This window comes from Mytilus californianus, unplaced genomic scaffold (assembly GCF_021869535.1).
Source record: "Mytilus californianus isolate M0D057914Y unplaced genomic scaffold, xbMytCali1.0.p SCAF_3, whole genome shotgun sequence".
Taxonomy (NCBI): domain Eukaryota; kingdom Metazoa; phylum Mollusca; class Bivalvia; order Mytilida; family Mytilidae; genus Mytilus; species Mytilus californianus.
The window spans coordinates 73926334-73938820 of record NW_026262679.1 but is presented as its reverse complement, the minus strand read 5'-3'; the positions used below and the strand labels follow the sequence as shown (position 1 = coordinate 73938820).

Sequence of the window (12487 nt, the reverse complement as noted above, 5' to 3'; positions counted from 1 at the left end):
TAACTAAAGCAAAGTCAATCCTTTAAAACAAAACTAGGGGTGAACTCATGAGCGCTAGAAGGGTCACAATTTTCTACCCCACTAGTGATACCCATCGTGTTGAACATGGCAGTAAAAATCTGGTGATAGGTCGCATTCGGGTTTGTCACAATAGACAAACAGAGGATGATACTGTGGTTACGGTAAGTGGAATAGTAAATGAGGTTTCCCAGTCTCAAGGTCGTAAACAACGCCTCGGCATATCATTAATAACAAAACCATTTATGTTCCAATATAATGCAATACAAATTCTAAAATGGTCCAATAACTAGCTTTATTGTTAGCTTTTATAAAAATTTAATATAAACCTTTATTTATATCATGTTAGAAATGATAAATGATAAAATATACACGAGTCAGTGATTTCTCTTGTAGAAATCTTTCTTTGAAGGAGTCAGTAATTTATTAAAAACAAATTATACATGCTGCATGCATGCATGCCTTAACATACTTTTGACAGTAACGAAGTACAGCACTGTTGTTATGTGAATTTCAACATTTTAAAAGTTGTGACGTGGTAAAAGGTTCAAATCATCGTATTTGGTGTTAAATAACCAGTAAAAATGCTGACAAAAACAGAACAGAATAGTGTAACACACAAAGAGAAACGACTCAATTTTTACTTTTTGAAAGGTTTCTTTGAACTGTGTGGTACCAATTTCAGTTAACAATAGCACACCAATGAGTGAGGGTATGAATACGGTTGACGCACTGGAGAAAATGTGGGGAAAAAGAATAGCGAAAATGGACAAACATTGGCGGCCTTGGGCTGTTTTTGCTCTTTGGTCGGGTTTTTGTCTCTTTGATACATTACCCATTTCCATTTTCAATTTTAAACATATAAAGAATAGATAATGATGGTAAGCTGAAATAAAAAGAATACTAGTAGTTGTGTGAAAATTAAAAAAAAAGGTAAAAATTACTGATGACAGAAATAAATGATTCACAGAATAACGAAATCGGTTGCTTTCAGTACATAAATCTAATGATTGATCATAGTTCTCAAAATAAAGACACGAACATAAAGTTTTTACAGAATAAGCATTTATAAAAATAAATACAGAAAAATGGCAAAATAAGAACAAAAAAATAATGAAATCAAGATCCTCGCTATTAACGTAAAAATAGTATATATTTTTGTTTAAATGTGAATGATTATTAAATGAAAATTAAATAAAATTTCTTTTCAAATTTTTGGTGTAATTCTTAATGAAAAAGTATGAAACTATATTTTTGCGTTTGTGTGTTGAAAAGTTTTGAAATTCAACATTACTTTGCAACTACGTTCTTTAAGTCAAAATGTGACTGACAACTATATATTGATAGAAAATAATTTTTCATTCAAATACCAGTTTTTAAAAAAAGTACTCTTTTCTATGGATTCCATTTCTTATGGTCTCGTTTATAAAGTATTACTTAAAGTAAAATGTATTAGCGTCTAAAACTTCCGCTTTTGCTAATAACATTGCCAAGTCAACGTCCTCTTTGAGACCGCCTATGCCAAAAAGAACATCCAAAACAATCATGTTCCTAACACGTAATACATACGATTTCAGTTATGTTACGCTATGCAAGAATCATTAGACTTCTTTAAAAAATTAATAAAGGAGCAGTAATTTATCGATGTTCAAATCTCACCGATCGAATAAGAAGACTTAATGTTATCGTAAAGTTTTGTATTTTTTATTTCACTGAGTTGGAGCAGCGTTTTGTGTAAAGGACACATCCCTAGCCTGCTAGTGAAGTCCGTACAGTGTGAACATATCACGAGTGAGACGTATCAATTGAGATATGTAAACGCCATACGATAAGTCAAACGGTATGTTACTGCTGTGAAATGGGTAATTGGAAAGTTGAAATCATCAAGTTTGTCATAGATTTTAGTTTGAAGTCGTCTACCTATGTCAATATCGAAAAATATAAAAAGATTTGAAGCAGACCTTCCACTTTCGATAGTGACTTGGATATATGAGCTGCAAGTAATCATTTAAATGAGGGTTATTGGGGGACATGACATCAAATGCGCCCGAAGCGCTTTTCTGTATTTACCTTCATCTTGAACGCTCTAAGACAAACATTTGAAATCCAAGGATTCCCTACACATGACTACAAAACAAAATCGGTCTAGAATGGTGTACTTTTATTGCCCATTTGTATACAGACTGTCTAATTGGACTATTAATCCATCAAACTCAACAAATATGATGTGCATCCAAATGTCCAGCATTGGATATTTTTATCCGTTTTTATTCTGTAGTTAGTCACCACTTCGGTGTTATCATGCATATCTATTATATAGTCATTTTTATAAATTTACTGTTTGCATAAGTATGAATTATTCTAAATACTAAGGATTTTCTTATCCCAGACATATAACCTTAGCCGTATTTGGCACAACTTTTTGGAACTTTTGGTTCTCAATGATCTTCAACTTTGTACTTGTTTTGGCTTTCGTACCTTTTTTTTAATCTGAGCGTCACTGGTTAGTCTTGTTTGGACGAAACGCGCGTCTTGCGTATTAAATTTTAAACCTGGTACCTTTTGTTAGCTATTATTCGTATGTTTCTCTGTCCAATATGTTCTCCCATTTATTTGTATTGTAGTCCTGTCATGTAATGTTGTCATTTTAATGTTATATTTAACATTGCCATAAAAGCGGGAGGTTTGGCTAGCCACAAAACCGGGTTCAACCCACCATTTTTTCTTAAAATGTCCTGTACCAAGTCAGGAAAATGGCCATTGTAATATTATAGTTCGTTTCTGTGTGTGTTACATTTTAATGTTGTGTTTCTGTTGTGTCATATTTCTCCTCTTTTATTTGATGTGTTTCCCTCAGTTTTAGTTTGTAACCCGGATTTGTTTTTTTCTCAATCGATTTATGAATTTCGAACAGCGGTATGCTACTGTTGCCTTTATTTATCCTTGGTATATTTGTTTTTGGATTCAGTGCTGTTTAAAATTTTCCATGACCTAAAACAAGAAATGTGTATCTACGATGCCCATCTTTGCAGAAAGTGATATTTTTCATGAGATATATTCGACCTTTCAGTTGAGCATGGGGAATAGTAGTGTAGAGCATAGAAAAATCAAAAGATTTGATGTTTCTGCAAAATTATAGAGATAATGATTGAAGATTTTATAATTTTAACAATACACATCTGATAGACATAGCTAGTTTGATATACCTCATCAAAATATGTCTGAAAGCCAGATTTTACTGTAGAGAGAATGTTGAAAATTTTAGAAAGATGTTTAGTCGAAATCATGTGAAGTTTAGGTATCCAGTATAAACACGGGGCATTTTCTTAGTCCTTTTTTTTAACATTTTATACCAAAAAAGAATTAAAACTTTCGTGAATGATGTAGCGGTATATGTGGGATTCCCAAAATTGCTTTGAATTCAGAGTCCTGTAGTTAGACAATCCAAATAATGATTTTTGCATACTTAAACAATATCGTTAGAGGCTTTTTTCTGCTGGAACAACAGCATATTTGCCGTGGATAGAGAATAAATCATCCACAACCTCGGTTTCCTTGAAAGGGGTTTGAAACGCATATGTCCATTGTACGTCGTAGATTTTGAATGCGCTTTTGAATGTATGACCGAACAGTTTTGGTCTATTCATCAGGCTCGCACTTCATCCATTATATGGTATAGACCTTAACTATATCCATCAGTACCTGAAGATCTTCTTCCAGTTAATGGGCTGCGGATTCGATGTTTCGGGGCTTTGGATAACAACCATCTAAGTTGTTCATTGTTAACAATGCCAAATCTCCAGTATTAACATTACCGGCGGGACTATATTTTGGGGCGATGAACAAGAGCAATGGGGAGGTTTGAATTTTTTATTCTTTGGTCAATGAATTTAATACAATAGGTTAGGTATAGGTTTATCTTATGGTACAAAGTCGTGGATGCTATAGGTATGGTATAGGTGTATAAGAGAGGCGAAAGATATCAAAGGGACATTCAAACTCATAAGTCGAAAATAAACTGACAACGCCATGGCTAAAATAGAAAAAGACAAACAACAGTACACAAAACACAACATAGAAAACTAGGACTGAGCAACACGACCCCCACCAATAACTAGGGATGATCTCAGGTGCTCCGAAAGGGTAAGCATATCCTGTTCAACATGTGTTGCTCATGGTAGTAAAATCCGGGTTATAAGTCTAATTCGGAAGGTCACATTCGGGAAAAAAGCTAACGGGATTGTAGTTACGATAACTGAAACATATCCGTCGTCATCTGTGAAACAGATATTCCATAACGATCAATAAACTCGTGATGACGTCCGTAAAATCTACGAAGGGATCATTTCAACTTAACAACTTGTAACTCTTGGTTTAATAGCTAATGGTGTATCTTGTGGTACAAAATCTTGAATGCAATAGGTTAGATATAGGTATATGAAATGACAGGTTTAGTTTTATCTTTCCAGTAATCAGATATTATTTTCCGTACATAATTTTGTTGGAAAATATTGATAGTATTGTTAGCATCTGTACCTTTATTAGCAAATTCTACATTAAATCAGATGTACATATGTTTAAATGATTATACCAATATTAAAAAAAAGATCACTGGAATGTTACCCTCTCTGTTATTTTCAATGTCAGAAAGTAGGCTAATTTGACGCACTCGCTGGATTTAATAATGTTCTGGATAAGATACATCGGCAAAATTTTGTGTAATGACATGGATTGATAATTTATTCAAATTCAGAAATACCTAACCTCCCAAGTTACAAAATTAGTCTTTCAGAGAGAATTTCAAGGTTCCAAATTTCCAACCTTAACCTAAATTGAAAACTGTTGCATAAAGACCAAGCAAACAAGTTTCTTGTCATGAAAACAGCTCTAGCAGATGTCTACACATAACTTTTAACCAATTTAATTGTTTCGTGTTAAAAAGATCATTTGTTTAAAATGTACCCGCCGCGTCACATTTCTAGATGAGTCAATTTCGGCAACTTTGCTGTACTCGTATCATGTACATGTATCTTTTTTCAACAGGCCGACATATATCCAAATCTACCGCTTGCAACACAAAATTGATACGCCAAGAAAGACAACTCTATAAGATTATCATGAAAGTGTTTGCTAAAGGAATTATACTGGCTGTCCAACCGTTATAACCGACAATTTTTAATAGCTGAAGATAGATAGAATGAACGTGAAATCGGAGACTGAATCTTTCAAGTGTATAATATTGCAATTTGAATATAATACTTTTAATGAAGAACAAAGTTATATCATAAAGGCACTACATGTTATTAACAAAGCTTCAACCATAATAGGTGGGTGTTTATCATGTTGGAATTCCACGGGGTAATCATACAATTTTGTATTAACAAGTCATAAAATTGAGAGTAAGTCAAAATGTTATGTAAGAGCAAAATATGAATAATAACCAATTTTAATCAATGAAAAAGTGAAACAACAAATTCGTCAATATTGCTACCAGCAATACCTAAGCAGCAAGTACACTGTGTTTTATTAAAAAAAACATATAATACTAATTTAAGAGCAGATGACACGTGTTTCTGGAGTAAACTTCGTCAGATGCGCTCGAGACCGTCATATACTAATTACTTAGAACTTTCAATGACATAACTGATCAACGTTTTAAGTAGTTAGCTAATGTCTAAAAGGACAAGTCAAACCTTAACTAAACTAAAAGTGAATGCTTTATATATGTCACTCATACATAAACTGGTCATGTTGAATATTATATTGACAATATATCTTACAGTTGACTACCTTCCACCCTCAAAAGAAAAATCTACATTTAGACTTTTTATTGGTCTAAGAGTCCCTTTGTGGCTCATGTAATGCATTTATCTGGTCTGTCTGTCCTTTATCTATTATGATGAGATTTTAAAACTCAACGTATTCCTCAAACACGATTCGAACAATTAGGCTTACTAAAAGACTATTTCAGTATAAACGGACGTCAGTATCAAACTTTTTTTTGTATGAAACCACAAAGTAATCCAGTCCTTAAATTCCGCTCATAACGATAATCGAGGATTGGTTCGATTAAAGACAAAAATTATTACAATTGTATTAGAGTCGCATGCAACGAAATCATCGTGTACATACTTTGATATGTCATGGAAATATTTTTAGAGACTGTCTCCAAATGACAAAATAGTGCTGATATTGCTATTTGTAATCTTGTGCAACATGATTTGTAAGAAATGAGATTTTAATGGAACATTCATTTTTTTCTAATCTGCGATAAGATATCCAACTTCGATAGCATCCAATGTTTAATGTTTTAAGGAACCTGCGTTTGTCTCCGGTTCTTTGGCTTTCTGTGAAGTTTTATGCGAAATGTTTATTGTCTGTTTGACTTTCTTCTGTTCACTAAATGGCGTTGGCTCCTTTAATTTTATTATGCATTTATACATCAACCGTTGTTAATGTTAAATGACACTTCGAGGAAATTGCAAAGCACAGTTAGTTACACTTTATTCTGAAGAGGAGAAGTATTTTTTTAGCAACTGCAACAAATGCATAATTAACCCAAAAAATGCAAAATAACACAATTGGTGTTTCTAATTTTGGAGACATTTATTTAATTAATTTATTGATCACTGAAGTTTTGACATACAGAAAACCATGCATTTTATATTTATTTTGGAGGCATGTGGTACAATGTAAACTTTCTAATTAATTTCATATTGATAACTGAAGTGTTGACCTTCAGAAAACCATAAATTTACTACTCTTGAAATAACTTGAGTTTCTATATTATTTATTTAAAGCTTCATTTCAACGATGAAGCGAATATCAGAGTCGCTCTAATGCAGTCTTTGTGACTCGTATCAGGTTTATTTCACATTTATTCAATTGATTTTTATTGAACTATAATTTACAAATTCCGTGTATTAAGTATGTTTCATACTTTACGAACACCTAGAATTTGGAAGTAAGGATGTGATTTAATAAAATCTTACGACAATCTTACGACAAGAGATATGACTTAAATCTCTTATCGTAAACTTCCATTTTAATACATACAGCATTACATTTGCGTTACTTAATACCATATTAGTTAGCCTTTCCCGAACTGGGACATTTGATAGAGAGTTTCTGCTAACCAATAAGCTACTGGACCAAATTTAAGGATATAATAACTAGATGAACATTACGAAATATCTTTGAAACCATGTTAATATCTTGTTTTGTCGTAATGTATTTCCCTCGTTTTTCATCAAATTTTATTGAATATTTGCAATAGGTAGCCTGACGGGTGTAGTATACAATGTAAGCAGAAATGACTGGTTATCTCCTGGAAGCATATTAACTCACTCCAGTTTTCAGTTGGTTTATATTATCAACCTTTATGTTTTCTAGATATTCAACATTAATGAATCATATGTTGTAATTCATTTGGTGATAGTGTTGTCTGTTATGTTTACTGTCACCAGCTGATTACCGATTTGGTATCCTCAGATTTTTCATAACATAATTCTTACAAGTAATAAATCTTCACAGTCATCAGTTTCGTATTTACATCTTTTTAAATTAAAAAAATTAATTCAATTTTGTTTGAATTTTGTTTGAATTTAATTTAATGTTGTTTAATTTTTTCAATTTTTCAATTTGTTTTTTATTTTAGACATCTCTAGACACACTCGAGCCTTGTTGGTAATCATTATAGGAATATGCAATTTGGAAAGACCAAGGATTTATAGAACAAGGATTTATATACTATATAAATCCTTGGAAAGACTTACATTGATGCGTTTCTACTTGGTTGGCATCCGTGCAATTGGTATTGAAGACAGACAATAAATAAGCAATGAAACTAATACTCTATTTCATATTTTAAATGTTATAGACTAATTACTTATCATCTAAAGGGAGTTCAAGTGGACTTTAACCATGCTTAATGACACAGAATACCTCCACTGAGACCATGATGAATCTAGTTCAACATTAAACTCTCATTAAAAACAAAACTAACAATTTAAAATATTTGCTCAAAATATCCTAATAAAGGAACCATTAATATTGTTTAGACGCCCAGTTTGTATGTTTTCTTTAATCTTTATATATAATAGTTATAAATTTCTTTTTCAATACAAAATTATATTTGAATGTAAATATCATATAATGATATTTGCTTACTACTTAAGATAGACAAGTAGATGTATCGTAGGTGTATACTTGAGACAGTTCGTACATATAGCTAAATTACGTAAAACGCAGCTAGGTAGATTGAAGACAGCTTTAGTGCATCAGAGATTTATGATTTATAAATAACTTTTTTCATAAATTTGGCAAGCTATATGTTTCTGAGTGCTCTGTAAATAACTTATATGATACGTAAGCATAAATGCCAGAAACTCATCAAAGATATCAGGCTTATAGTTTGGTACGCCAGACGCGCGTTTCGTCAACAAAAGACTCATCAATGTCGCTTGAATCAAAAACAACTAGAAAGCCAAATCAAATACGAAGTTTTATAAGCATTAAAAATTGAAAGTTCCGAAGAGTTGTGCCAAAAACGACTTAGGAAATCTATTCCGTAAACCTAAGTGTTTCAAATAATTCAACATTCAACATGCAACCCAAAAGTAAATTCACAGAATATGAACATATCAATGATATTTCATGTCAACACAAAAGTGAAAATAGACAGACAGCCAATTACATACCATATGGTCTTTAGCGATGAACAGGTTTTCTCTAGATTATGTATTACTGACACACAATGATAGTCCTAATTTGTGAAAAAGGAACCGTGTTTTCCGTTTTCCGTACATCTCCATAAGGTCTCCGGTAAGACTGCACTTACAGCAATGTTCGCTGCAAACCAGTGAGAGCCTGGTGAAAGTTTGTTATTTCTAGGAGGGTGTGCTTTGAAATTGTACAATTTGCACGAAAAAAATAATTGGAAGAAAACAATTGATTATTGCATCATATTATTAAAGCTGTTTTTCAGTATTCCAGAAGATAAAGTATTTGTATTTCCATTTGGTGCGGGGGAGGGGTACACGAAGGGAAAGCTACACAATTACAATAAAAAGTACCGTTTCCAAGTATTCGTTTCATCGTTATTTAGTGTTAATTTATTGTTTTTAATAATTTTGTTTGCGCCTGATAATTTCTTTAAGGCATAATATGTTCATATACATACCATCGGCGAGAAAATCATGTAAGTTTATGCAGTGGCGGCGGGACATACTTTTTAATTTTGGGTCAAGATTTTTTTAAAGGCCAAATATTTTGATGAGCCCTTCAATCACAAAAAGGTTTAGGTTAATAGCTAAGTAAATATACACTTGAATGCCATACGATGACCTATAGGGCTGCTAACATAAACGTAATTTGGTCTTAAGATGGTTGTCCCTTTGGCAATCATACCACATCTCCTTTTACATTTCCTCCTTGGAAGTAGTAGGGGTAACACATAGTTTTATTCTTTCGTCTTCAAGCGTAGAAAGGCTAATTTATCCTTTCCAATGATTTCCCGAGATCATTGCTTCGGTACAATATTATTGGAACTTAAACATAAAGAGGGAGTTTTGTTTTTGACGTCAAATTACATCAAAACACGAACCGTGACAGTCAAACATGCAGATCAAAAAGACTGAAATTTTAATTCTGCCATTGTCATAATTTATGATGAAAGCACTAGCCACGTGCTAATGGACTTCCTCGAATTTATGACCTCCAAAATCGATATGCGATAATTTTCAAATAATCAGCATCTATTACAGATTACGGAACAGATTGCTAGTAGAAAAGTGTTGACGTCATACGATATAGGTAAATTTAGTCATTAGTAAATGAAAACATGCGATTAAAACATTTACCAATGTTAATACAAAATACTAGATCGATTTGTTCCATCGGAAGGGAGGAGACTAAAAAGCTGTATAACCGCTCCACTCTTAAAAGTGAGGTCCATCGGGACTTCTAAATGAAACACTCTATCAACGTCCACATATAACATTAACCCATTTGGTAAGACGGCATATAAAAATTTCTCTGTAGCCTATGACCCTGGCTCAGTTCTCGAGCTGTGGTATCAAGGTACACGAAGGCGACACGAAGAAGACGTTTGAACAGGATCCCATGCTATATTTTCTGGTACAGTTCAATACCGCAACACCAAAAAGTAACATTGAATTCCCTAATACCGAACGGGACAAGGACAATAAAGACATGCATTCTCAAGTCTCTAGAATTACATAACACAGTTAGAATATTCAAAAATTATTTTATAATAGAATTTCAATTGTTATCTTTGTTTTGATAAATATCCATGTTTTGGACTTTGTTTCGTCAGGTTTGCAACTCGGCACGGAAACTCATTTACTTTTGAAATGTGTACTTATCATAATGATTACATGAATAGTAATTACAATTTGCTTCAGTGGCTGTTGATTATTATTATGATTATTTGATATAATTACAATATTGAATTGTATTTGTCAACGATTTTCATATATGGCAGTAACTACAAAATCCGGTCCATTAGGGATTATATTAATCTTTCATTAATCTATGTATGTATATAAATGTAAAAACAAATTGCGCTAATGCCCGTTAATGTCTAATTAGAACATAACATAAAAATCATTGAAACCTTGAACCAGTCAATAATTCATTGTTTGACTGAAAATGACAACACTCTATCAACGTCCATATGTAACAGTCACACATTTGGTAATACGGCATATCGACATTCTCTGGTACAGTTCAATACCGAAAAGTAACATTGAATTCCATAATACCGGACGTGACAAGGACAATAAACTCTATTTATGTCAAATGTTTAACCAAATACCTGTGTAAACTCCTTTTCTACTGCATTAATTTGACAATATTTAAAATCAATACTGTCTAATCCATTTCAATCTTTATTTACTGGCATTGTGTACTCGATAGATAATTCCATTCACAATGGGATCAAAATGACACAAAAGGATTCCAGAGTTCTTTACAAGTAGCTTGAAGGATAAAATTTATATAATACTTTCAAAAACATATATTGCTTTTTGAAAAGGATATCAAAGCTTGTGAAAATATTTTGTTTGGGAAATGTAAGTTTTTCACTATCGGATTAATATTAAGGATAGGTTGAAAAAGAATTCCAAAAGTGTTCAGTGTACATATTGTTTGTATATATTGCGTGCAATTACACTATGATTCGCGTCGATATAATATCCCCTCAGCTGAATAAATGTGATATGCTTAATTTACATACTTAACAATATCAAAAGTATTTTCCTATTTCGATTTTTAAATATATAGTATGAATCGAGTGTAATTTAAATTCTGAAGGTTTCATAAATAACGTATATATATACACGTATTGGAAGTTAAGTTCAATTTCAATTAGTTAGTTCAACATACACACGCAAAGCATACAAAATGCCGCCTTTAGGAGAAAAAATGTGGATCACGAACTATATGGATAGTTACAATAAGGACAGGAAGTATTCAAGGAAATTCACTGGATCTTCAAGGTTCAACACGCCAAAGAGAAAACCTATATCAGAACGCTTGGTAAGATAATGCAATTCATTCATATATTTTACATAATACTTTAAGCCTATTTTATTTTCGTACAAGTATTAACTATAGACCATTGTTATTCCAAGCTGTTACTATATACAACTTATATTTAAATTGTAATTAACAGTAAACACTTGAAATACTTAGGACATTCAACTTAATGCCATGCCATATAAAGTATAAACATGTATAACCTAAAACCGTATGGTTGCCTATAATTGCTTACATCCACTTCATCTGAACTTTGATGGATAGTTGTATAATTGGCAATCATGATCAATCATACTACATCTCCTTATTTTCATATGTATAACCTAAAAATAATGGTTAGCAACACGTACCAAACAGCAACACTTCTTCAATTCAGTTGTTTTGTAATAATAGGAACTAATTAAATAATTGAAATATTATGAATAATTTGATTCCGTGCTTGCAGCATATTTTTTAAAAGTCAGTTTAGTTAACAATACCATGAAATATAAAAGTTAACAACACCTTACAAATGCATTCCCCCTTAAATTCAATAACTAAATAATAATAGGATTTTATCAATATTTGACATATCTGAAGATTTCGCTTCAGTGCTTGAATTTTTTTATAAGTTTAAGTTTTAAACTTTGTGTTTGATTTAATTTAAATTGCCTTAATATACCATAGGGCTTCCTATATGCATTAAAAAGCTATACATATTCGTTTAAACCGCCTTTTAGTTGATACCTTTGAAACTGAATGAATTATAACATGGGACATGTTGGAGCTCAACTAAAATAAGTATATCCTAATAATCATGCATTTGTTTGTCCTACCTATAGCTAGTAGCCAAAGCTACGATACTGACATAATTGAAATAACACATTTACCTGTAAATTCCAAGTTCCAAACTTATGTAGTTGCACTAAAA

The 12487-nt window shown here is 32.1% G+C and overlaps 2 protein-coding genes across 2 annotated transcripts in view; one reads left to right on the top strand and one right to left on the bottom strand.

Moving 5' to 3' along the window:
• The window catches only part of LOC127735060 (uncharacterized), an 88601-nt gene that overhangs the window by 39320 nt on the left and 36794 nt on the right, over positions 1–12487 (bottom strand). The gene's annotated exons all lie outside the window — the stretch shown is intronic.
• The window catches only part of LOC127735059 (uncharacterized), a 47781-nt gene continuing 46609 nt past the window's right edge, over positions 11316–12487 (top strand). Inside the window, exon 1 of the mRNA XM_052245149.1 lies at positions 11316–11577. Within this exon, the coding sequence (XP_052101109.1) occupies positions 11443–11577 (135 nt within the window). The 5' untranslated portion in view covers positions 11316–11442. The remainder of the gene's footprint in view (positions 11578–12487) is intronic.